The sequence below is a fragment of the Camelus ferus genome, chromosome 19, assembly GCF_009834535.1.
Source record: "Camelus ferus isolate YT-003-E chromosome 19, BCGSAC_Cfer_1.0, whole genome shotgun sequence".
NCBI classification, from domain to species: Eukaryota; Metazoa; Chordata; class Mammalia; order Artiodactyla; family Camelidae; genus Camelus; species Camelus ferus.
This window is the reverse complement of record NC_045714.1, coordinates 33,630,788-33,658,087: the sequence shown is the minus strand read 5'-3', so window position 1 is coordinate 33,658,087 and position 27,300 is coordinate 33,630,788. Positions and strand designations below refer to the sequence as shown.

The 27,300-nt window shown below is 46.8% G+C and overlaps 1 protein-coding gene across 1 annotated transcript in view; it reads left to right on the top strand.

Annotated features, from left to right (window-relative positions):
• Positions 1–363: 363 nt before the first annotated feature.
• The window catches only part of TGM3 (transglutaminase 3), a 38,343-nt gene continuing 11,406 nt past the window's right edge, over positions 364–27,300 (top strand). The window contains exons 1-8 of the mRNA XM_006187124.3: positions 364–478; positions 10,563–10,730; positions 11,075–11,317; positions 11,932–12,050; positions 13,438–13,566; positions 16,078–16,255; positions 16,366–16,501; positions 25,624–25,727. Of these exons, the coding sequence (XP_006187186.1) occupies positions 472–478; positions 10,563–10,730; positions 11,075–11,317; positions 11,932–12,050; positions 13,438–13,566; positions 16,078–16,255; positions 16,366–16,501; positions 25,624–25,727 (1,084 nt within the window). The 5' untranslated portion in view covers positions 364–471. The remainder of the gene's footprint in view (positions 479–10,562; positions 10,731–11,074; positions 11,318–11,931; positions 12,051–13,437; positions 13,567–16,077; positions 16,256–16,365; positions 16,502–25,623; positions 25,728–27,300) is intronic.

Here is a 27,300-nt window from a genome sequence, read left to right as displayed (position 1 = left end):
GAGACCGCCGAGGAGTGCGGATGCTGAGAAATGACCAGGCAATCTTCTGTTTTGTCTTCTGCGGAGACATTTCTTTGACCCCCAGGGGACTTCTTGGCATCAGCTCCAAATGATATACTTCAAGAGAAGCATGACATAATTTCCTGAACCCTACGATCCAGGAAGTTCATCTCTGGGGGAAAAGAAATCATAAAAGCAAACTCCTTGTGTGTCTTTCTTACCTCCCCTTTTCTCCCCAAGCTGGTCTTGCACAAGCAGGATGACCTTCCATTGGGTGACAAGTATGTCGTAAGTGAAACGTTTACAGGCACTACAGGAATGACCTGGTGCCTCACCCACCTCATTAGAATTCTAATTGGGGTGTGTAGGAGAGGCTTCTATAAATGGTAAGGCGATCCCAGCAGCCTGTCTACCCACATCATCCGTGCCATTCCCAGACGAGCCCAGAGAGGAGGCAGAGGAAGGAGAAACATGTCTGGTGAGTGCACATGGTGTTTTCTCTGCCGGTCCCCACTGGACGTCCATGCTTCTCCTGGGATGTCTGAGAGGACAGAGTGTTCAGCTCGGGACAGCTGCCTTGGGGCCTTAGAGACTAGATCTTAGTATTTCGGGGTTCTATTCAGAGGCACCTCATTCTCAGTGGCTGCCTAGTCTCTCTAGCGTGGTCCCAGGGGTAAAGCATGTTCGGGGCGGATTTCTGCTTAATGGGCAAGGTATTCAGTGCAGCTGGAGGTCACATCCCCTTAGACAGATGGACCAGCTCTGCCCTTTGAAGTCAGCCGGTACCTGCTTCCCGAGTTTCTCAATGCAGTTCTACCAGCTTCCTAGTAATGTAGTCAAGGAAAAGCACGTCTCAGAGCTACAAGGGAGAGTGGGTGAGTGACAGCATGTCAGTTGCTTTCAAAGAAACCACCAGTGGCACTGGAATGCTCCTAAGTAAACAGCACATCCGGAAGCACCGGCAGGCTCTTTGGAAGTGACTTGATGAGCTGAGATAGCCAGGAGCAGAAGGAGCAGGTTTGCCGAAGACAGCTCCTAGGAGTGCACCAGGGCAGGGGTAAGAAGGCACAGCTGGGAAGAACACAGGTTCTCTGGCTCTGTGGTCATGCGGAGGACTGCGTTCTGGTCAGATGGCACCCCTGTTAAGCTGCGTGCTAATTATTGCCTGTTGTGGGTGCTCAGCCTAGTGGGTTGGCAGCGACGCCAAACCCAAACAAGGCATGAGTCAAACCAGTAAAATATTGTCAATGGTGGTTAGGGTCGCGGGAAGTTTTGCCCAAGAAATCGCTTAGCACAATGCAAAAGGCAAATGCTGGTTGCTTCAGAGCTCACAAAGACCAAGACAGGGAGGCTGCAAAAATGGACCCTTCCCCTGTCCCCCACTTTCTCCTTTGGGCCTGCAGCCGTGCTAGCTGCTGAAAACAGGAGTTGTGGATCCTGTTTACTTTAGCAAGAAGGGATGTCAGTTGTCACACCCAGGCCACTTCACTGCCTCTGGAGGAGGTGGCCCAGGAAGGGGCAGAGACTTACGGGGTCCCATAGAAACTGGATAGCAGAGCCCAGACTAGGTTCCAGAAGGGCCCTTCCCACTGTGTCCTGTTTCCAGAGCTGAGCTCCCACATCAGTGCGTGTGACATCTGCAACACGGAAAAGTAATTCTGAACCTGGTTTCTCATTTGAACTCTTACCAATAGCCACCACTGAGCCTCAGGCTCCCAAGTTAAGACCAAGGTCCAGGCCGGTCCTGGTCACTCACCACACAGTGCTGTGTACATGGTTCCTGGATGAATGAGTTAGCTTACTGGACAGCACAAGGGTGGCGGGAGCACACAGATCAGTGCGATGGGGTGTCTGCCCTCCGTGGGCTTGCAGCCTGCCTGTGTTGTTGACACCAGTCACAGGCAAGCGGCATGCGAGGTGGACTGTGGTCAGGCAGCTTTATAAATCCAAGCAGGTGCTGTGGGGCCAGAAGGAGGAGAAGACTCCTGGCCACAGTTTCAGATGGAAGGGCCCTGGGAACCAGGGGCACTTGGTCGTGCACAATGAGCTGGACTTGGTCTGAGGTAGTTTTGTGGGGTGAGGAGTGTTCTGGGCAGAGGGAATGGAAAAGAAATGTGAGGGAAGGTGGGCGAGAGTGACCTGGGGAATCCACGTGTGCTGGTCTGAGAGCACTGTGTCCAGCTCCCCGTCTAAGGTTCTTGTTGGGATCAGCTGGGCTGTCCCGGTGGAGAGGGTCACCTGGGCAGTGGAGAGGGTGGAGGGGATGACGGGGGTGGAGGGAGGCCTGGCAGTGTTCTGCACAAAGTAGTCCGGCACCCTCTGCCTGCTGCCCACTGAGGCCAGAGCCTCACTGCGGACAGGAATGAGGCTGTGGACACAGACGCTGGGCCCAATGTGGCAGGGAAGTATTGCTCCCCATCCTCAAAGCCACTCAGAGGCCCTGGGTCAGAGGCAGAGTCCTCAGGGTTCAAACCTGGACACAGAGCTCTGCCTGCAGGAGGCCAGAACCCCTGTGCTGGGGACTAGGACTCTGTCCCACAGGGCCGGTGAGCTTTGCTGGCTGACTAATTATGGTCCCCAGCCTCAGTCCCCAGTGTCCAGGGACCTGTGCCTCTCTGGGCTGGGGGTCAGCACGGAACACCTTCCCTTGGAGCTGGGACGCCGGTGGCTCTTTCTGCGTCTCACAGCCCCCGTGCTGCGGTCTGGCTGCTCTGTTCACCTCGTGTAACTTCTCTCGCTCGGCCTCCACCTGCTGGGCTGCGCTCCACGGGTGGGGCAGCCCTCCTCCTCCCCGGGGCCCACATGCCGGCCCAGGGCGTGAGCTGGAGTTAGGAAATGCTTTTGGCGGGAACCGAGGGCCAGGTCTTCCACTGAGAGGGGTTCAGAGGGAGCCTGCCTTCCTCTCTCTCAGCCTGTTTTCCTCCTTTTAAAATGAGAGACAGTGGTTTCTCCCCTGCCTCCCTTCCAGAGCGGCTGGGGGGCTCCGGTAAAAGAGCTTTGATGAGTGTAAACGCTATGCAGACCTAACGTACTGATTCTCAGTCCCGGCTCCGTGTTAGAATCATCAGGAGAGTTCAAGAGGGGCAAATGCAATGCTGTCCCTAACACAGAGATTCTAACTTCACGGATCAGTGGTGGGGCTCAGGCTAACATGACCCTTTCCAGGTGATTCTCCCGTGCAGTGCAGTGAGGGTCTGAGAGATCCTAAACTCTCTCTGGAAGTGAAGAAGGCCAGGAGTCCTTCTTTTCTCTCCTCTTGCTGTGACCATGTGATGTCAAGGCAGGGATGAGGCCGCGGGAGGACCTTTCTGAACTGTGGCATCTTCCTGGAACTGTGCCTGTCTCTGCTGCCACCACCTTGGCTGGCTGCAGGGTGGCTGCTTGGAGTTGCACGTGGTCAGGCCACACGGGGCTTGGGACCAGGCCCTGCTTGAGTGGGTGATATCTGGCCAGTGACGTCACCTGACTGGACTTCCAAATCCCTCATCTGTGAAATGGGAATAATCACATCACGTTGGAGGGGGAGTAACCATGAAAAGACATATGCTGGCAAAATGCTTAGCATTGTGTCTGCACATCTGAGGTGCTCCATGGCAGCCCACAGAAAAGCTAAAACCCCCCTCTATCCTGGGTTGCTGATGCCATTACGTGTGGGATCCCAAGGCATTGGTACCTGTCCCACCTCTGAAGGCCCCAGTGCTGGTGATGGGCACCTGTGGGATCCCAACAATAACCCTACGAAGGGGGATGTTCAGTTTCACCATCCTCTTCTGCAGAGATGCTGAGAACATGGCCAAGGCCGCTCAGCCCACCCATTCAGGGGTCATTCCCCTTCACCCTGGAGAACCCTGCCAGCCCCTCGCTTGGCCACCCAGGGAGCCCCAGTCTCCCCCACTGTCTGGGCGCCGAGAAATCACACCACCCATGCTGCACAGGGACTGACAATGTCCAAACGTGGGGGAAAGATGAAGGGAGGCGGCACAGGCTACAGAGAGAGAGAGAAGAGACTGGTGAAGGCTAAGAGGAAATCACTGGTGCTCCCGGGGTGAGTGGGGCCCCGGCCAGGAGCTGGAGACGTCCTGGGCCTGGAGAGGAGGGGAAGGGGGCTGCTGGGAATGACTCATCGCCCCCCAGTGACCAGGACCTAAGACCTGGTTTCTGGGTCAAGCTCTGCTTCTAAACTACCCTGTGACCTCAGCAGATGGCTTCCTCTTCCAGGGCGTCAGTTTTCTTACCTGTAATATGGGAATATTGGACTACATCCCTATTTTTCAAGCTGCCAGTTGTCATCCATTAGCAAGTTGGGAAACCAGTTTAGTGGATTGTGACCTGCAAATTTTTTTAAATGAATTAAAAAAGAGCAGTGCATTGTACATAGTGAGGGTTAGCATTGTTCTGTGAAACTTTACCTCAATTATGGACCCATAAGTGTAAACAATGTATAAAATGAATTTCTCAATGTGGTCTCTTCTAAGAGGTTGAAGGCCAGATGATATTGAACACATCTATCAGCCCTAATTAACTGTAGAAATTGTAAGATTTCAAAAAAAAGCAAAACTTCTGTCTAGAGGAGAGACCTAGGGAATAGGGTCTGGGCAGGCGGGGGAGATGCAGCCCCCAGAGTACCGGCATGTCATGACAGGTACCTGCCAGCAGCTCTCTGGTCCTCTCAGGAGGAGGAGGTGAAAATCCCGGTCCCACACTTGCAACCGAGTCCCCCTCCCTGTCTGCAGCAGGTGACCTGCTTACAGCGCCAGCCAATAAGGATGGAGACGAGTGAGCCCCTCTCGCAGTCTGGAGCCTGTTCCGAGCTCCTTGTGTGACCCCTGCCAAAGGTGGACCACAGAATAAGTGGAGGGTTACGTTATCATGTATATATGTAATTAGGCTTGGCTGTGAATGACAGTGAGCCCCAACTAACACGGCTTAGAGAGCTAAACAAGACAAAGTCTACTTGTTCCTCACACAATAGGTCTGGATGTGGGCAGTTCCGGGGGGTAAGGCAGCTGCAAGATCCCTGGGGCCCAGGCTCTGCGCAGGCACACACCCTGACATCCTGAGGTCATGCATGGTCTAAGATGACCTCTAGAGTTGTATCCACATCACACTCACACTCAGGGCAGTGGATGAAAGAAGACAGAGGTGAGCAGGCTAAGAGCATTTGCCAACTTTGTTTTGAAAAAGAAATTTCCTCAAAGGGATTGAAAACAGATATTCAGATAAATACTTGCAAGTGAGCATTCATAGCAGCACGAGTCACAAGAGCCAAAAGTTAGACACTACCCAAATGTCCCTCAAGGGATGAATGGATGAACAAAACACAGTATATAATATGGTGGAATATTATTCAGCCATAAAAAAGGAATGAACCAGTACTGATAAATGCTACCACATGGGTGAACTTTGAAAACATTATGCTAAGTGAAAGAAACCAGACCCAAAGACTACATCTATGTGTGATTCCATTGATATGAAGGGATCAGAAGAGGTAAATCCATGGGAACAGAAAGTACATCAGTGGTCGCCAGGGGGATGGAGTTATTTTGGGGGGCGGGGAGTGACTGCCAATGAGCAGGGGGTTTCTTTTGGGGGAAAAGTTCTGAAACTGGATAGTGGTGATGGTTGCACAACACTGTGAATGTACTAAATGTCACTGAATTGTATGCTTTAAAATGGTTAAAATTGTGAATTTTACCTCAATTAAAAAAAAGAAGGTTTTCTGGAAATTAATCCATATAGCTGATACCTAAGAGTCATTGGCCAGAACTCATTCACGTGATCCCCCAGCTACAAGGGAGCCTGGGAAAATGTGCCCATTACCATGGGGGATTTTATTACCAGGAAAGAAGGAGCAAGTAAACATTGGGATAGACCCTCAGCAGTCACTACCAGGTTAGGACTGCCCGTGGCACTGACGTTCTCAGGAAAAAACAATTAGGGAAATGGCCCCACGCCTGACACTGGAGTTCACCCACGACTCAAGGAGGTGGGCTGGAATTGTGAGAAGAGCCCTGGGATGAGAGTTCAGAAATGCCCCATTGTGGGCAAACCACCTCCCAGGCCTCCACAGCCTCACCTCCAGAAGCAGCATGGGGAGGGTGTGTGCTGTCTCCAAGGCTGCCTTTCCTCTAATGTTTTTCAAGAGCATATGCTGATGAGTCAATTGTGAGAGCTGATGCCCTTTCATCCCTGCCCTTCACCCAGGTGGGGGCAGAAAACAGCCCTGAGGCTCATAAACTTGAGAAGAAACTTGGATGGTTGTGTACCTCCCCCCCAACCCTGCCCCACCCCTGCTCTTTCCTTTCTAGAACACACTCTGGCTATGATTTGTGCTACATCAAGGGATGGTGGGAGGGGTCAACAAAGGCCCCTGCATAATCCACAGACAGGATCATCAGATCCTTGGTTTGGGGCTGGCCAAGCCGATCCTAGAGTTCAGAAGTGGGGAAATGACTGAGGGAGGCAGCTAGTTGAAGGAAAGGGTTTCAGGAACCTCCCTGGGGGCTTTGTGAGCATGCACTCAACCTGCCCGTCCCACCTGGGGATGTGGGGACCCTCCCCTTCTGCTTACCTCCCACGTAGAATGCCCTTTGGAACACAGTGTCCCCTTCTGGGTGCTCACTCTCCTGTGTCAGGATGCACATGCCAGCAAGGGGAGACCTGCCTAGCGAGGTCTCCTCCTCACCTGGGGGCCTTCCAGACTGAAGGTCCTGCCTGGTCCCCTCCCAGGCAGGGAACAGGGGACCGTGGCAGCAGGGGAGGGTCATCAGACCTGGGCTCAGAATCCTGGCTCTACCAATTCACTAGGTATATGACCTCGAAGATATTTCTCTCTCTGAGCGTCAGTTTCCAGTTTCCTTAAAGATTTCATGGATGACACATGTAAGGTGCTCTGTATACTCTTAATAGCAGTTGACATACAGCAGACTGGTGACATGCTGAGTGAGTCCTGCTTTTCCTCATCCTCCAGCTCAGAGAAGACTTGCATATCCCACAAGCACCCCAGTGGGGAGCAAGACCCCTTCTCACTAGGGTTCACCCTTGGAGAGGCTGAGATGGCCATCACAGTCGCCCCACAAGGGCTCTCGTCTCCTTTCGGTGTCCCTGCAGCCAAAGCACCCCAGAGCTCAGTCTTTTCTTCATCGTTTTCCCTACAGACAAGTCATTGGGTTCCAGGATGAAAGGGAGACACCTCTATTTGTTTTTTGTTTTTTGGTTTTTTTTTTGTAGTTAGAATTGTTTAATTATTCAGTACTTAAAAAGCAAACCTATATACTCTTTCAAAAACCCAGCTCTTGGTTTGATTGCTTTTTTTTTCTGTTTTTTTAATTTCTTATTTTATTTATTTCCTCCCTGATCTTTATTATTTAAGCAAACCTATATAAACTAGCTGTGTATACTTTTGTGTGTTGATTCTTTTTTTTGTGCATATCCCCTTTTTAATTGAAGTATAGTTGATTTACAATATTGTATTAATTTCAGGTGTATAACATAGTGATTCAATATTTTCATTGATTATACTCCATTTAAAGTTATTACAAAATATCAGCTATATTCCCTGTGCTGTACGATATTTCCTTGTAACATTCATTTTATACATAGTTTGTACCTCTTAATCCTCTACCTCTATCTAGCCCCTCCCTCTCCCCCTCCCCACTGGTAACCACTTAGTTTGTTCTCTATACCTGTCAGTCTATTTCTGTTCTGTTATATTCATTCGTTTCTTTTTTTTTTCCAGATTCCACATATGTGATAACACACAGTATTTGTCATCTGTCTGACTTATTTCACTAAACATAATTCTCTCCAGATTCATCCATGTTATTGCAAATGGCAAAATTTCATTCTTTGTTATGGCTGAGTAGTATTCCGTTGTATGTATATGCACCACATCTGGTTTATCCATTCATCTATTGGTGGACTTGTTGATATCTTGGCTATTGTAAATAATGCTGCCGTGAACATGTATCTGTTTGAATCAGTATTTTTGTGTCCCTTGGATAGATACCCAGGAGTGGAATTGCTGCATCATATGGTAGTTCTGTTTTTAGTTTTTGAGGAAACTCCATACTGTTTTCTATAGTAGTTGTACCAATTTATATTCCCACCAACAGTGTAGGAGGATTCCCTTTTCTCCACATCCTTACCAACATTTGTTGTTTGTGGAGACACCACTGGTATTGACACCGCCACCACAAACAGTGCATAAACCTTGGCAGAGCAAAGAAGGATGTGGGCCTGTTGGAGGGAAAGCAGAAGCCGGCTCTAGACGGGAATCTCTGCCACCCCTCTTTCCTTACCCTTGTGCTTCGCAGAGTGCTGTCTGGGGACATGCTTTCTGCTCTCAAAGAGCTCATGGTCAAGAATAGTGAGCTTCTCCTGGGGAGAAGGCACACATCCTTTTGGGTTGGAGAGGGAAGGAATCTCTGGGGAGACTCGTGTGACCTGAAGTCACATGTTCCTTAGAACTCTTCTTTTTTCCAAAACAAAACTGAGAGCAAAGCTCCACCAAATCCCAGAGGTGGGGATGCCCAGAAGGCAGGGAGCACAGTTGGTAGGAGGCGGGGGTTTAAAAGGTGGGGACATTGCCCTAGAGAGACCTAGTGGTGAGACAAGTTAGCTCTCTGCAAGCCAAATAGAGCTCAGTGTTTGCCAGAGAGTGCCGTTGAGCTAAGCTGTCTCTGCTCGATACTGATGTACAGGAATGTTCATCTTCTTTCCTCCCTTTTTGTGTCCCGCCTTCCCTCCCTTTGCCCTGCATTTCATTCAATAGATTGATTACATGAATATTTGTTGATTGCATTAATGTTTTAGCTTCCCTGAGTTTGTGGAAAAACTTATTAATCTATTCTCTCAATAACTATTTGTTGAATGAATGAATGAGTTGGATATGTGAATGAACAGATCTTTGGTACTCTAAGCTGGTGGCAAGATCACCTCCCGAGCCCTGCCTCCAGCTGCAGCCTTTGTCTCCTGACCCACAGAATCTGCATCCCACTCAAGAGGGTGTCTAGGATGAGCCTCTCTTGTCTCCGGAGCTGCTTGGGTGGGAGCTCCAGTGGGAGCCACATTCTCTCCTCCTCCTCTTTCTCTTCTGTGCAAAATCTGCTGGGCCTTGGGTCCCTCTGCCTCTGATCTGGAATGCAGGCTGCTCCATGGACACCTGACAAAACTCTCTCTTCCTTCCAGGTCCGGCATTTCCAGTGCAGCTTTTTTTTGATCCCTATACCTGAAAATGATTCTTTCCTGTCTGCATCTCCTAGACATCTTTTGGGCAGGGGTTGGATTTCCCTCATCCCATCATTCATTCTCATTTATTTGTGCTTGTCTTAAGCGCTGCTGACACTATTTGAGGGTTGAAACTTCTTTTCATACATTTTCACACACCCAACATAGCGCCTTACATAGTGTCCTACAATTAATAGGTACTCTCTGTGTGTGTATTGAATGACTACGCCATACTCACCTTTCTGGATGGACTAAATTTTGAGCTCTAGTCATCATAATCATTACATGACAGGAGTTTTACGCTTGTCTGCTCACTCATTCCCCATTTGTTTATCTAATTGTCCTAATAGAGTCAGGCAATGTGTTAGGCATCAGGCTATAAAGATCAAGACGGTCCATTCTGATGAAGAGAGACAGACACCTATGGAAAAAAAAGAGTCGTGCCTGGTGCTGGGATGGGCCGCCCCGCCCCCATCTCAGGCGTGGCCACATCGTAAAGACAGAGACCAGTTTCATTTGCACAGGACTGAGCCGTGGAATGTTTCAAACAGAACTCAAAGGAATGAAAGATCTCAAAAGGTTTAAATAGGCTAAACTCTTCCTATTTCATAAACCCTTCTCAGCTTGGCTCCCTCACCTCCACAACCATGTGAGAAGTTGGGGGGTAGATGTTAAGGTGACTGTCCTCAGAATTTTATCTAGGGATCTCATGGCCTTAGACCATTCTCACCCAGGAGCATTTGAAAGACCTTCCAGGCCCATGATTGCCTGATCTCCAGACCTAGAAATGCTGCTCAAAGTCACGCTGCCCTCCCCAGCGTCAGAGGCCAACACATATAAAGAATAGATTACATGGAGAAACATTCGCCGGGTGTTGGAGTGAATAGACGGCACCTGGTGTCTGGGAAAACACAAAGAGAAAAGCAAGAAAGCCAAACCAGGGAGGTGGATTCAAGAGACGTCGCCTCCTCCTAGTTCTATGTGAGCCCCCAGCCACGGAGGGAGGAGAACAACATGGACCGAACGTGGGTTCTCCGGCCTGGCTGGGTGAAGCTAGCTCCTGGAAGGCTGAGTGACAGTTGGCCAGATGGAGGGGCAAGTGGGATGCGTGTGCGCAGAGGTTTGTTGCCTGAAAAGGCAGAATGGGAGGAGGCTGTGAAGGGCTTGCTGGGCTTGGTCAAGGTCTTTGTATTTTAATGTGATTCTTCCTGGAAGATCCTTGCTGGGCAAGCCTGGTCCGAAAGCTATCTCTTTGGTAATTTACACCTTTTCCCCACACCACCGGTCCCGGCCTCCCAAGACCTCAAGTCTTCTGTTCTGTCTCATGGCTTTAGAACTCCAGAATATCAACTGGCAGACAGCCTCCAACCGGCAGGCACATCACACAAACAAGTTCTACAGCCGGGATCTTATCGTGCGGAGAGGCCAACCCTTCTATATCTCATTGAAATCCAACCAGAATCTTGGCTCTAGAGCAAGTCTGACATTCATAGCCTCCACAGGTACCTTCTCACTGCTCCCCACACGTGCACATTTGGGCAGACCTTGGGGCTGGGCAGCCAAGTTGGGGGGGTCGGGGGGTGGCCTTGGCTTTACTGGGCTCTAGCCCAGCTCTACCATTGACTTGGTGTGATCTTGGGTAAGTTTTTGCCATTCTCTGTGACTAAGAGTCATAATCTTCACATCAAGAGGGATTTGGCCTACATGGTCTTTCCAGTTGCTTCCAGCACCGTAACAAAATGCTTCATTGTGTGATGTCTCCCAGAGGGCCCTTGCAGTTATACTGAGCTCCCCACAGTCTGGCCAACACTATTTGGTTTCCACTGTCCTCTGTCTTCTTTGACAGGGCCTTACCCCTCAGAGTCGGCCAAGACAAAGGCTGTGTTTCCACTCTCCAGTGGGACAAGAAGCAGTGGCTGGGGTGCACAACTTGTATCCAACGAGAACAACGTTCTGAACATCTCCATCCTCAGTCCTGCCAATGCACCCATTGGAAGGTACACGCTGGGCATTCAGATCTCCGCCCAGGGCAGTGCCTCTACTCAGAACCTTGGGACATTCATACTGCTCTTCAATCCTTGGTTGCAAGGTAGGCACCCAATCACCCCACTCCCAGCTGTCAGCTAAGTGACTCTTATGGACAGGAGATGGGGGGAATGAGTTTCATGGGCTCAGGTTTGATTGGGGCAAGTTTGTGGGCTATGGAAAGAGCACAGAAGCTGGAAGTCAGAAGCCAGGGGTTTGAGTCCCAGCTCTGCCACTTAACCAGCTATGTGAGCCTGGGCAGTCACTCTACCCTTCTGAGCCTCAAATTCCTCACCATCAAATCGACATCCTGCTATTCCTGGGGCTGCTGCAGGGATCTCATGAGCTTTTGCAAGCTGTATAGTATAGTGTAATGACCACAGTACAGTCTTGCAGCGTGGAGATAGCTTCTACCTGAAGAAGCAAGTGTTTCATTTCTGGTAGGGGGCCTCATTTTTCAGATTCTCAGGTCATCCCAACTTCTCTTTCAAGCCCATAGTTCACACAATATGAATTAGAAGCATTACCGCCCAAGGCTTCACTCCTCGGTGGAGGTTGGGGGAACGGTTGCAGGTGTGGCTTGCTCTAGCCCCCAGGCCGGTACTCAGGAGTGAAAGGAGGTCTTTAGACTCCTCCAAAGGATTCTAATCCCTGATATCTGCTTTTTGTGTCAAACAGCCGATGCTGTCTTTATGAATAACCAGGCTGAGAGAGAGGAGTATGTCCAGGAAGACGCCGGGATCATCTTTGTGGGAAGCGCAAACCGAATTGGCATGATTGGCTGGAACTTTGGACAGGTAAAAGGATCATAAAGGCTGGAGGTCATGTCCCTATGACCCAAGAAGTTCAGCAATAGGCCCCACAGAGAGTGGGAAGTTCCCAGACCTGTCCATTTATCTGCCTGTCTATACATTCATCCATTCAGAAGACATTTATTGACAGCCTACTATGTGCCAGGTCCCAAGCTGCACACTGTGGATACAGGAGATGGATACAATGGAATTCCTGTCTTTGAGGCGGTCACTACCTAGTGGGCAAAACAGACACATAAATAAATTGATGCAATGAAGCGTTATTGGTGCCACGATACACAAATGAGGACTAGGCCCAGGAGAGACACGTGGAAGAATAATGTAGTTTCTGTTATTCATTCCCTGAAAGAATGTGATGAAACTTCCTTGGTGTGTGCATTCAACCTTTCAAAGGTCCTTCACTCCTCTGACCTGCCGTCTGAGTCCACAGAGTTCCCAGGTTTACTCAGCCTAAAAAACATTCAGGGATTCCCTCTACCTTTTCCTTTTTCCAGCAGACAAATGAAGGCATTACAAGGAGGCACTTTAGCGGAGGTTGCCTTGGGTATTCAGGAGCAGGTGGACACATGCACACTCTGCCCATCTCCAGACCCCATTCCATAGTCAACCAGAACACATCTGCTATAAATTTTATATGTTGGGTTCTTTACATTGGGGTCTGTGTCAAATTTCTTTGGAAGGAAGAAAAAGGAAAAGGGGGGATGGGGCAGGTAAGAGCAAAGAGTACACCCAGGGGTGGAAGGGAGGCTACTTTTGATGGCATGATCTGAGCAAGCCTCTCTTAGGAAGAAACTTTTGATCAGAAACCTTAAGGAGGCAAGGGAGCCAGAGAGTTATCTTGGGGAAAAGCATCAGAGGCAGGAGGAACAGTGCATGCAAAGACCCTACGGCAAGAAAGAGCTTGATTTTCTCCACTGGAGAAGCAATGACTAAAAATAAGTCTAATGTTGTGAAAATGGCTTCAAATTCCAATTTTAGTGAGATATTTTATCTTTATACTTAGTTCCCCTAAAGTCTAAATAATATGCTCGCGGTCAATGTCAGAGCTAGATGGAGACTTTGAGATGCGCTCAGCCTGATCCCTGGTTATAAAGATGAACAAACTGAGGCCCAGACAGGCTCAGGGATTTGCTCTCAAGTTCATAACAGTGAGGGAGTCCCGTTAACTTTTGAGGCCTCAGCACAGAGCCTTGGGTATAGTGAGAACCTTGGAGGAGTTTTCAGGGTTGAAGGCCAGGTAGGTGGCTGTTCCCCAGAATTTCCTGGTTCTGGAAGGACCTGGGCAGTTCTTACCAGCGTAGCTCCCATGCTCTTAATTAGCCAACACGCTTGCCATTTCTTTCTTCATAACATATGGTCTTATTCTGAACAGTTTGAAGAAGGCATCCTGAACATTTGCCTCGCAGTCCTGGATAATAGTCTGAATTTCCGCCGTGACCCTGCTACTGATGTGGCCCGCAGAAGCGACCCCAAATATGTCGGCCGGGTGCTGAGTGCAATGGTAAGTGATGAGAAAACCATCACAAGTAGTTGTCACCATCTATCAAACCGAGCTACAGGTTAGGCACAACCACTCGTATCATTGGTTGACAGTCGGTGGGTATCACCACCCCAATAGTGCACACGTGAAGCATGACACTCCTCTAAGTTAAAGAACTTGCCTGAGACACACGGTGAGGGAATGACAGAGGCAGAACCGGTCCCAGGGCAGACTTTCAACTGTATGGTCCTTCCTCAGATGGCAAAGGACTTGATCTTGGGTGTCCTCCAGGGCAGAGAGGAAGCAAAGTGACTTGGCTCCAGTCCTGAGGCTCCTGGGAAAGGGGATAAGATCCCAAAGGAGCCTGATGAGTTGACCTCCTTGGCTTCGATTTATCCTGCACAGCACAGAATGTTTTAGTGTCAGCGGGGAGGGCAGCAGCCACCCTGCTCGTGGTCTTGACAGGGAAACTTCACTCATCCACTCCCACACATGAGAAACTTGTCTGCATCTCCCCAAACACACACGCACACATGGACACACACACACACACACACACACAGATGCACATGTAAGCTGAATGCTGGAGGAAGCTACTACCCTGTACTCAGTGTATAAAGAATGCCTCCAAGTATCCAAGCAAGGGATACTCTGTCAAAAGTTATGAATTAAAAAGCAGAAAGTCAAAGAGTTCTTGAACTTTAACCCTCTGAAACTAAATAACTACTCAAAAGCATCTTTAACTTTTTTGGGGGGAGTTGGGGGAGGTTAATGGATTAGGTATTTCCAGTCTCTTCACTTTTGAGCTGGAGAATATCCAAGCTAACAAGCCAGTTACGTGGTTAGAAATTTGAGCCACCTTCTGACTGCATGATGGATATCTGGGGGTAATCAGGGAGGGCTTCTTGCTTGACAGAGTGGAGTCTTAAAGCAAACCTAGCAGGACAGGTGTGGGGAGGTCCCGGGAATGTGAAGTCCCTGAAAAGTTGGTGGGATCCGGGGCAGCTGGGAAGAGTGCAGAGAGGGAGTAGAGCCTGGGCTGAACCTTGAACACCAAGCGGCCTGGGATGGGTGGGATTAAAGCCAAGGCCAAGGTGAAGGGAAGCTGGCGTTTGGGCGACTCATGGAGCTGAGCCTCCTCAGCTCAGGAGAGGGTGGGTGAGGCCAGCCGGCTCCAGCAGCCGCTGACTCATTCTCACCCTCCGGACAAACCACTTGATCTCAGAGCCGGGTTCCAGGCTGCACCTCCCTGCTGCTCTCTCCAGCCCTCCTGGTTGGGCTGGGCCATGAGCTAATTATGGCCTGTGTTGGGCTTTGAAACGCTCAGCTTTCGGTCGGAGATGACCGTGCTGATTACCACTTTGGTGGCTCAGAAGATGGAGAATCTTCCATCTCGATGGAGCCCCATCTTGCCTGATCCTGCAGTTACAGCCTGGGCCCTCCTGGAGGGGGTGCAGAGCTCAGCCCACACACCGAGGGGCCCTGGAAGGCTGGTCAGCCTGTCCTGGGCACGGAGCCTTCCGTTTCCAGAGTGTTCATTCACAGAGAGAGGGAGTGGTATCTCACACTATGGTTGGGAGGCACACTGGTCAAAGTTTCATAAACTGAAAATTTGGCTGCTGGAAGACAGCTGAGGGCTCCCTGGTTTCCAGCTTTCCCTGTATTGGAAGGTTAAGGACCAAGGCCCACGGAGGTGAATCAACCTGCCTGCAATCACCCAGCTGCCAAGAGGCAAGGCTGGGCTTGTGACTCGACTTTCTCCTTCTTTCTTTCGCTTTGAATGTTTTATTACGGAAAATTCAGACCCAAAAGTAGAGGGAAACGTAAAATGAACTTCTCTGTACCGATCGCCGGCTTCAGCAAGGCCAGTTCTGTTTCGTCTCTGTCCCCGCTTCCACAAAGCATTTGATAAACCCCAGAGAGGACATCATTTCATCCACAAGTATGTCAAGATGAGTCTCTAAAAGACAAGGGAACTCAGGTCTCTTGGTTCCTAGTCCAGTGCTCTTTTCACACTGCATCGTGGTTGCGTTACTTACACAAGACTCATGCCTTAAGTTGAGTGAATGAATCAGTGAATGAACCAAAAGCAGTAGTTCATCTTTGTTCTTTTCAAGAAGTAAGTTGCCACAGTTCTAAAGTGATCTTTTTAGAAAACCAGTACACCAAAAGAGAGCTTCAAACCACGGACCTCCAAGTCAGGCAGCAGCAGCAGCGCATGAGTTCTGGCCAGAAAAAATTGTCTGCCACTGACAAGCCACGGAGCCTCAGTTTTCCCAGTGAGCCCGCTGTGCGGGAGTGACACGTGACTTAGCACAGCCAAACATGGCCTGTTAAGGAAAGCTCTTTTAAATTCCTAAACTGCTTGATACCTCTAGGACATCATTATAATTATCATCGAAATCTCCCAGAAAGACCCAGAAAATCCCTTGACTTTGACTCCCTAGCTTGCTTCCTTATGTCCCTACCTTGTCCCCCAAACTCTGCCTGTCAACCTCTGTGCTGATTCCTTTGGGGGTTTTTCCTGCCCAGATCAATGGCAATGATGACAATGGTGTGATCTCTGGGAACTGGAGCGGTAGCTACCCCGGCGGCCGAGACCCGAGGAACTGGAACGGCAGCGTGGAGATCCTCAAGGAGTGGCAAAGGTCTGGCTTCAGGCCAGTCCGCTATGGCCAGTGCTGGGTCTTCGCTGGGACGCTTAACACAGGTGCTCTGGGTGTGGCATGACTTTGCTGGGTGGTGGTAGGGCAATGGTGGGGTACCCTAAGATCCTGTCTCCTCCCCACCCCAAGTCCTCAGACTGCCCTTGACTTGCAGTGCTGCGGTCTTTCGGAATTCCCTCCCGAGTGATCACCAATTTCAACTCAGCTCACGACACAGACGGAAACCTCAGCGTGGATGTGTACTACGACCCCATGGGAAGGCCCATGGACAAAGGCAGTGACAGCGTATGGTGAGTATCCAGCCCTTTCCGAGCATCAAATCTAAGCAGCCTCTCCCCACCTCTCCCCAGACCCTGGGATCCAGCTCAGGAGTTGGCAGGCAAGTGACATATCAATAGCATGGTTTGGAATGGAGATGCTATCACTTCTCAGCCTTTTGGCTAAGATCAAGTTTAGAACGGAAAGGCTGAATCTAGCAGGAATCCGGCAAGACCTGGAACAACTCTTTTCTCAGAGTTCTGCAGACCGTGATGGGCTATTGTATCTTGCTGCGGAATGACGGGTCTGATACCAGGGAAAGACATGGCCCCTGGGCTCTGCAAAACGGCCCTGAATTTATCCAGCCCATCAGACCCTATGCTACTTTAAAAGACAAAGATTGAAACTGTTGATTTTCTAGTAAAAAATATAAATTTACGTCATTTCAGGCAAGCATGTGACTTATGGGCTTTCTTAAAGAAAAGTGAAGTTTTTCTCTTAATACATACGTATTTTCTGGGTTGAATCAATGTTAGCTTATTCTGGATTCCACGTGAAATAAGTAGCTTTATATGTAATCGGGCATATGTATTTCTGACCATAAATATGCCACGTGCGCATGTATCTATCCACATGTATGTGTATATAATGTGTAATAGATGCCAACTGGAAGTAGATTGTATAAAACTTTATAGGCATGTATCTATAATTTCATATAGCTGCGTATATACATAAAACTGATACTGTTACAGCTATTTAAGGTTAAACATATGCCAAGTTATTACCAGATGGCAACTGAAAATAATTATGCCTCTATCTGTATGTACACAGGTATCTAGGTGTCTATATATATATAAAGGACTGCATGCATATGTCAATAAATCCATTGTTTTAATCCATTTCAGAGGACTTACACACACATAATCACCCAATGCATATGGCATCTTATTTCCAGATGTCCAACTTTTTGAGACAATCTATATAAAAAATTGTTTATTACTTATTATTCCCAGAATAAGTCAGCTTTACTGAAATGTGCTTAGGGTAACTAATAAAGTCAAAGGAAATTTTAAATTAACAGAAAAAGCTGTTAAAACAAATAAACAACAAACCTGTGCTGTCAATAGCCTTAATGTAATTATCCCCCTCCCCCTTTGAAGGGAGGGAGGTATACATACTTCGCCCAAGATCTCACGGATTCTAGGGTTTAACGGGGGCAAGAAATTTTATCTTAGGATGTTCTGTCTTACTTTGCACACACACAACGTTCTCTCTAGTGACGCTGCGACTCAAAGCGAGGTTTTGTTTTCCAGCTTCTCATAAAGGAGTGTCTTTTCTTCTCCCTGTTCTTTTCTTTTGTTGTTGCATCCACAGCCTGTTCTGATCACTGGGGCAAGACCCTTCCTGACCTTGCTTTCCTTCACAAAAGGAGATGCTTGATCCAGCAAGATGACTGACTTGGGGAGGGGGTGGTCCATTTTGGTGTCACCCTTCTGTGATTCTTCTGCACACTCGGGACAGCAGAGACCATAAAGCTCAAGACTCAGCCCCTCCACTGAGAGCATTTCTGGTTCTGTTAGGGGACAGGGAGTGGGGAGGCCATTAATACAGGCTATTTAGTGATAAGAGATGGTGAGCAGTGTGCCAGGTGCTTAATTCAGACAGTAAGCCCTATGGGAACCCAGGGAAGGGGAAGTCAAGGAAGATTTCCTAGGAGCAGGAAGGTGGGGCCTTTAAGCTGAACTTGGAATTAGAACCCAGAGCTCTTGGATGCTGGCCATGCTGCCACCCTGCATTAGCTTCATAATCCAATCCAATATAATCATGTTGGGGCAAGTATGGGCCCATAGTGACATTCCAGGGTGTCTCCGCTGTCATTTCTCTTGGCCTCATTGGAAGGTGCCAGGCCCTAAAGCTCTGATTTTTGCTGGGAGTCTCATCACCCCTCAATCTCCCACCCACCCCCACCCCACTAGCCTTTTCTGAACCATCCTCAGAAAGCAGTGGGAGTCGGGAGCCCCTCCACTCCCCACTCCCTGCTAGCTCTAGGTAGAGAACCAGCACTGGATGGTGTGAGGACAGGGGGTCCTGAACCCTAGTTCCAGCCCCACTACCATCTGCCTCTAAAACTTTTGTAAGCCACCTCACCTTTCTGGTCTCCAGTTTCTCCATTAGTGACAAATAAAGGTTGACCTGGAACTAGATGATCACATTAAGCCTCACCCCACTTTTTGCATGAGAACTGCACCTGCCCAGGGAGCTATCCCATCCCTTCCATGTAGCTCCCACCTGGCAGGGAGCTAAACCACAAGCCACTTTCTGCCTGGAGTGAAATCATTAACTCATTATTAAAAGGACAGTTTGGGTTTGGACAGAAATCCTTTGCTCTGTGTCTTTGTGTGTTGCCAATATTAAAAGCTTTTAGAACCTGGTCCAGATTTGCCTAAAGTAACACAATGTAAACATCAACTGAGGTTAAGCAACTTCAAGTGCTTAGTAATAACAATGGTAGCAACTGATGGTTTGCTGCACAGTTGTTGTGTGCCAGGTGCGGTTCCGAGTGCTCGCGTGTACTCTTCAGAAACGATGCAGTAGGCGCTGTTATGATCACCCCATTTGACAGCTGAGGAAACTGAGGCACAGAGTCATTCACCAGAAGGCAGATGACTAGAAATGATGGAGCTGGGATTTGAACCCAGGTGGCTTTGTAACCTATGAAGCATCAGAGAGATGCCAGAGTACTGTCATTATCTCTGACTGATGTTTGAGAAATCTAACAACTTACCAAGAGATTTTCTGGGGAAAGGAGTGCGGGGTGGAAGAATGGCTGGACACCAATGGGGGAAAGAAGCTGGGTTCTTACGCTCACACTTAAGCAGCAGGTGACACTTCTCTAGAAGGCTAGACCCTGGCACAGGGACTCAGGGAAGAGAAATGACTTGCCCAAAGTCACACTGAATTAGCATCCAAGCTGGGGGTGGACACAGGTCTCTGTCCACAGGTCTCTCCCGAATCAAAGAACATTGGGACTGGAAGTGATCTTAGAGGGGACCTGCTCTTTTCGTAACTGAGAAAACAGAAGCCCAGAGAGAAGTAAGGGTAAGCAGCTGGAGGCATTTGGGCACTCTAAATAGTATGTAACTTTACATGAGTTCCTTAACTTTTCGTTACCTCAGTTTTCCATCTGTAAAATGAAGGGCTAGGTCAGGGGACCTTAGCAATTTCTTCTAGATCTTTCTTTTAATGACATTACAGCATCCATTGTTGTACATTTTCTTCCAAGCCATTCTGGTCATGCTTATGGTTTGACTTAAAATGCACAAGTCTCCTGAATTTTCACTTCTTCAGAGTCGGACACTCTGGGGAAAGCTTCTTTAATATGATTCTCTTCTGGGTCACCAAAAAGGAGGTCTCTGAGACCTGCAACCAAATGATTTGGAGCAGTTTGGCCAAGGTTATCTTTATCTTGACATTTCTGGCTTGTTTTCTTATTTCATTTGACTTGATTCCCCAATTCATAGAGTCACAGACCTGACTCTACCTGTAGCTTCTAGAGAGCTCCAAAGTGGAAGGCAGATGGTGATTGCTCAGTCCTGGGGTCAGAGAAGTGGAGTCAGTCAGTTCTGAAGAACTGTCGGCACCCACACCTGCTCCTAATGCAATGTCTCTGAGGCCACCAGCCTCCACTAATACTTAGCCAGTCCCCAGCATACCTAGAGCAGCTCACTCAGACCCACAGCAAGGAAACCAAGGATGCCAGAGTGGCCCAGGCCCCAGAACAATTCAATTCAGTGAGCATGATGTTATATCTGTGTGCCAGACCCTGCGCTGGGCACTGGGGACCCAGAGCAGTGAGCTGCAGGGGTTCCCAGCTGCACGAGAAGCTGGGTGACTATGGGGCAGAAGAAGTCAAACAACTGAATCACGTGCAAGATTCAGGGATCACACAGAGGTTGGCACTCTCTAAGCATGTTAGAAAAATATTTTTTTTTAATTGAAGTATAGTCAGTTACAATGTGTTGATTTCTGGTATAGAGCATAATGTCCCAGTCATGAATATAAATACATATATTTGTTTTCATAAAAGGTTATTACAAGAGGTTGAATATAGTTCCCTGTGCTTTATAAAAGAAATTTGGTTTTTGTTTATTTTTATATACAGTAGTTAACCTTTGCAAATCTCAAAATTTCAAGATTTTTTGAAGGAGGTAGCATCTGAACTGCATTTGGTGGGACAAATAGGCTTTTACCAGTAGAGAGGGTAAGGATGTAGGGTCTTTTTTAAGAAAGGGTGTCCTGACCCTGTGAATTCAAAGGTAAGCGTAACTCATTTGCTATCTCTAGGGGCAGTGGTCTGTTGCAGAAAGGTTGCATTAGAATTGATTTGGGTAGAGGGACATAGGAGGGTCAGGAATCTGCATCTTTTAATAAATGTCTCAGTCTGTCCTCTTCCTGAGCTCCTGCTCCTGAAACCCTCAAGACAGGAGAAGAGCCCAAGGTTGGGACGTGGGAGAGTCTGGCACCCAACCAGAAACAAACCAGAATGCCCACAATAGTGCCCTAGGGCGACTGAAAGGCACACACATGCCAAGTAAGTGTGAGTAAAGTGCTGGCTCCCTAAAGAGGGAGGGACTAGGACATCCTTGTTACCTGCTTTGTCATAAATTTCTGCCTTGCAAATAAGTATTATAAGTATTACCAATTTTTTTTTTTAACTAACCCAACCTTCTCCTAGGAGCCTCTGCCAGGAACAGAACAAACATGAAACTTGGTGTTCCCTCTGCTTTCTTATCCTCTCTTGCCCCTTTCACCCTTCTAAGACCATCTTCCTACCCTCCTCCTGCTTTCTTCCAGGTGAATTCTAACCGATCTGAAGGGCCCATTCAAAACAACATTTTGTGGGTCGGCCTGGAGATCATTTTTATGTTGACTTTTTTTTCACAATTATAGGAAATCTTAGAAATATATAAAGAAGTAAAGATCATCTGTAATCCTATTGTTCACATACTTTAAATACTTTTTTAAATAGTTGTATATGGTTCTTTTTTATTTATTTAACATTTTTATTGAGTTATAGTCAGTTTACAATGTTGTGTCAATTTCCAGTGTAGAGCACAATTTTTCAGTTATGCATGAACATACGTATATTCATGGTCGCATTCTTTCTCGCTGTGAGCAACCACAAGGTCTTGTATACACTGGGAGTTCGAAATTTGTAGATACTGACAGGCATATGCAGAACAGATAAACAAGATTGTACTGTATAGCACAGGGAAATACGTACACATACTTTAAATCCTTGATAGCTTCCTAACCAGTCTTTTCTCTGTTAGCTGTTGTTTTTATAGAATGGGGGTCACACATTTTGTAAGGCATCTGTACAAGACAGAATGACAGACACATTCAGCTGTTTCCCACACCTGGAAACCAACCACTTCATAGTATTAAATCATGTGTTTTTGACTAAACATGATGTTATGAACATTTTCTCTATGTCATTAAATGATTTTCAAAAATAAGATTTTAAATGTATTGTTCCATTGACCGGTTAAGCCATGATCCCTTTCCCAGCTGTAAATGATTCCCTATTTCCTACTTTACTATCTACTCCCTTTTTTTCCCTACCATAAATAACACAGTAATGGGCATTCATACGTAGATCTTGAGCAAGTCTGAGATTAGCCCCATAAGAAAGATTCCTAGAATCTGTATATCCTGGTTTAAAAGGAATGAACATTTTAAAAGCTTATGACATCTATTGCTGTTGCCTTCCAGAAATATTGTCATGACCTGTGTTTCATTACAGCAGTGAATAGAGAATTCTTTCTTCCCACTCATATCATTGGCTGGTATTATTTTTAATTATCTGTTTGTTCACCTCTTATGATCTTATCCCTTTCTCTCTTGTTTTGGAGCTGACTTTTTTGATCTTTCCTTGTTCCCTGAAGGATGTAGTGGGGCCACAGTGCACCTGATAGCTACTTAGGGAGCACCTCTAACTCCTTCTGACGTAGAACTCCCAATCTGGTCCCTACAGGAAGACTTGCAAGTTTCATTTTACAATATGCAAAATGAAAACAACTTTTTCCTGATTTTAAAACAAAGAAAAATAAACTAGGAAGAAGAATCATAGTAACATAACTACCCAAAGAAAAACACTAATAACATTTTGAGATAGATCCTTCCAGACATTTCATTCTGTTTATATTCACACACATTAGATGTACGCGCATTGAGTGTTAATCACCCAAATGGGACCAAGTTAAACAGTCTATTTTATAATTTTTTTTATATCTTGCTGGGTCAATAAATTAAAATTTAGAGAGACAGCATAGTTTGGTAGTTAAAAGCTGCTGCAGCTCTTCTGCTGGGTTAAAATCCCACTCTATTTACTCTCTTTGAGACCTTGGACAAGTCGCTTAACATCTCTGTGCCTCAGTTTCCAAAACTGTCAAATGGGGCTAATAATGACTCCTATCTTATAAGAGCATTATGAAGATTAAATGAGTTAATATAGAAGATAGAGCACAGTAACTTTCTGTGTTGACACAACTGTCATCTATTTATGATTATATAAGACATATTTTGCAACATTCACTCATTTTATGATAGAAATAGTAAGTAATTTTCATTATAGAAAATAAAAACATTACAGATATAAATAATGTAAAACTTTGTTCGTGTACACCAAAATCTGTCCATTTGCACAGTATAGACACCAGACCATTATTTAAACTGTGGTCATCCAAGATATGTAGAATTATGGGGGACTAACTTTCATTGCTTTTTTTAATGTATAATTTTCTAAATCCAAAAGGGTACATCACATTAGTATATATATTTTATAAGCTTATACACACACACACACACACACACACACACACTATTTTGTAATTTGTTTTGCTTCCTTGGTGGTAATAATTTAGAGATCTTTCCATGTACATGCTAGATTGATTTTGTTCATTCTTTTGGACAGCTGCGTGATATTCTGCTGCATGGCTGTGCCACAATTTATCCGACCAATTCCGTATCAATGAACTTTTCCTCCATTATTTTCACTATTACCAACAATGCTTCAGTGAACATCTTTGCATGTACCTTTATGTGCCCTCAAGTGAGGTTTTTTTATAGGCGAAATTCCTAGAAGTGGAACTACTGACTCAGCAGGGATTTTTAAAACTTTTTTTGGGTCTTACTGATTTGTAAGTACTTTAGAATATTCTTTATAGTAAATCTCTGTCTAGTATATGTGGCATATATTTTCCCTGATTTACTGATTTTTGCAGTCTTTTTTTCTCTCTCTTTTTCAAGTTGGATAATTCTGACTGATCTGTCTTCAAGTTTACTGACTCTTTCCTCTGTTATCTCTGTTCTGCTAGTAAGTCATCTATTGAATTATTTAATTTCAGATATTGGTCTTTTTTTCCAGTTAAATTTTTCCATTTAGTTCTTTTTTCCTCTTTTCTATTTTGCTGCTAAGAGTTTCCCTCTTTTCATTTGTTATGAGCACATTTTTCTTTATCTCATTGAACATAGTTATAAAAGCTGCTTTAAAGTCCTTATCCAGTCATTCCAACATCTGGATTATCTAAGGGTTAGTTCCTGTTGGCTGTCTTTTACCTTGAGGGTAAGCCACATTTTTCTGGGTTTTTTGTATGTTGAGTAATTTGGAATCGTATCCTGGACGTTGCTAAGACAAAAGGCAGAATCAAGGTGTAGCCAGTCTACCTGGGGGGGACTCAGACTGCAAACTCTGTCTCACCTGTGGTGAGCAACAGCTCAAGTTCCAGTTTATTTTTCTTGTTTTTAGCTGACTTGTAGTCTGCCTCATAGGTGTCTAGTTCAGAGGTCACCCAGAAGCTTGAGCAGAGTTTAGATACAAATCCAGGTTCTCCTTCCTGATTCTTTCATTTCCAGGACTTCCCCCTCACTCTCTAGCAACACTGGCTGACCCAGGCTCTGTTTCTTAACTCTTTGGGTCAGAAAGATGTGGGGCTGTTGGAGATTTTACTGCCCTGAACTTTGTCCCAGCTGCAGACTGTCCTTAGGGGCAAAGTCACCAAAAGGGCAGCTCACCCCATGATGGCCCCTCCCTCAGAGTTTTGACTCCCTTCCAAAATCCTCCTCTTTGTTCACTCTCAGATAGTTGGCTTTTGTAATTTTTTCTTTTTTTTTTTTTTTTAACAGTTTCTTGTTACCTGCAGAAGGGACTCTCTGTTGAGCTTATTCCTTCATATTGGAAACAGAGCTACTTTGTTTCTTTGACATATGCAAGTTTAATGTTTTTAACCTAGTCAAATTTATCATTCGGAAGTTGGTTCTCTGCTTAAAACTGTCTTCTCCATCTCATGAGTATAAAAAATTTTTTTTCAAGTCAGATAGAATGTGAACTTACGTCAGACTTACATTTTCTCCTAAGTTGGGCCCAGAACTTCTAAAGCCAGTGTTAATGTAGTTGCTGTGGGAGTGGAGATGAGGAGAGGAGAGGGTAGAATCAAGAATAAATAAAGGCTTGGTTAATTGGCTCCACCTGGTCTGGTGAGGGAGGGGACCAGGGACAGAGACATACAGATTGAGAGACGAGAGGATGCCACTGATGAAGAGCATTTTGGGACTGGTGTATGTCATTCTTCAATCTGGATCTCAGCCCAAGGGCTTGGAGGCTCTTAGCCAGTCCTGTCACTCTTGCTGCAGCGCCATTCATTTTCATCCCACACGAAGTACAGTGGCGTACCCCAAAAGGATGCATGAGAGAAAGCTGAGTGGCTTTGCTTGCTGGATCACTGACCCTAACCTCTATCCATTCTGCTCCTCAGAAATGCAGTAGAACATGGTGGCCAAGGACTTGAATTTTGGAGTGAGGTAAACCTGGATCCAAATTTGACGCCGCCATTGTTAGCTGCTTAACTTCTCAGAGCCTCAGTTTCCCCTTTTATGAGATGAGTATAAAAATAGTAGCCACTTAACAGTGCTGAGGATTTAAGTGAGACAATACTCACAAGGTCCAGCACAATAGCTAGAGTGCTATTGGCGCAGAGTAAACTCTCCTGATGAGTATCAGAGTGCTACGTTGTCAGATCAGAGATGCGGTGTCTTGCCACTCCTCTGCTGTGTGGCCTTGGGCAAGCTCTGCAGTCTCTGGTTCTGTCTGCAGGAATTTCCACGTCTGGAATGAAGCTTGGTTTGTGCGGACTGACCTGGGACCTTCGTACAATGGATGGCAGGTTCTGGACGCCACCCCCCAGGAGAGGAGCCAAGGTAATCCTCTGTCAGCCCACTGATGGCCCCCTTCTCTGGGACTGGCTCTAAGTTATGACCTCTCAGTTCTTTACAGTGCTGGATGGTGACACAGCAAATTCACCACATCCTCTCTGTCTCTGGAGGGCACAGTGGGATTAAAACAAAAATATTTTCAAAATGGATTTCCCCTCCTAATTTTGGTTGGTTCAGGTTGCTATTTAAATGAATGCCATCCCTGCACCCACATGGCTGCTACAGAAGCCGTGGCACGTGCCCAGCTAACCGCTGGCTCTGCTCCCCAACCGCCTCCAGTAGCCTATCCCTCCCAGCACTGAAACCTTCCAGTTCCCCATCGCCTTGGGACTTAGTCCAAACTTCCTAGCTCAGCTCAAGGCTTCAGTGATCATGGCCCCAGTGTCTCTCTCACTCTCACGTGTGTCCCCTGCCCAGCCGAGCTCTCCTTCACACAGGCTGGCCTGACGCCATCCCTGTTCCTCTGGTCGTGGTTTCTGCTCCCACCTCTGGCTTCAGGCTCCAGGAACCTCCCCTCTCCCCTCCCCTGACCTCCAGAGCATTCTCGTACCTTCATTTTCAGTTGTCTTTCAAACTTAAAAAAAAACAAAACTGTAAAAGTAATACGTGCACATGGTTAAAGTTTTTTTTCAAACTGTTCTAAAAGGACTTACAACGAAAAAGAAGTCTTACCTTCTCCCCCAACTGCAGCCTCTGTACCAGAAATAATGAACATGATTAGATCTGGGGAACCTGAGTGTGAGGAGGGTAACCTTCCGGATAGCTTCTAGGACACTGTTCTTCAGACTTTTCACTGCAACCCACTCGTGGCTATAAAATCAAGTTAGTGGGTTGTGACCATCATTTTCAGAAGTGAAATAGAATAGCATGGAGAGAGGTGAGGAAAAGAAGAGGAAAAGCAGAAGTATCATCACAAGTGGTGAGAACAAGGATGGTCCCGCGAAACTTTTGTTTCAGGATCACATATGTTACCATCATGTACGATCTACTTATTTCTAGAGGTCATGGTGAAAAAAAAAAAAAAGGTTGAAAGTCACCATTTCAGATATATAAAAGTGTGTATGTTGTTTATTTGTTCTATAAACATGAATGGAATATTCTTTCTATTCTGCTGCACCCCGCTCTTCTCACGTTGGCCCTTCATGAATGAAACAGCATCCATATATCTGCATGTACATCTATACTCACCCTTCTATCTATCTGTCCATCCATCTATCTACCTACCCACCTATCCGTCAGAGCTGCCTATCTGAGTGCTAGAGAAGGAAGGAGATGGTCGGGGCTGGGGAGCCCTAGGAAGCAGGAGGTCCCTGTGGGCCAGGTATTCAGAGAAGTCTTCCAGGAGTAGGGGAGGAATGATTTGCAGAGTAGAAGAGAGGCAGCCCTGAGCACAAGGCAGCAAGACTTTCCTGTTTAAGAAACAGACCGAGGGCAGGGGACAGCACAACTTATGCGCCCACAGAATGCAGGACTGGGCCGTTTTCTGTAGAGATGGAATCTGATCAGGATGCTACTGTGAAAAATAGCAACAGCCCGGGGTGGTCTGTGCTGAGTGCCA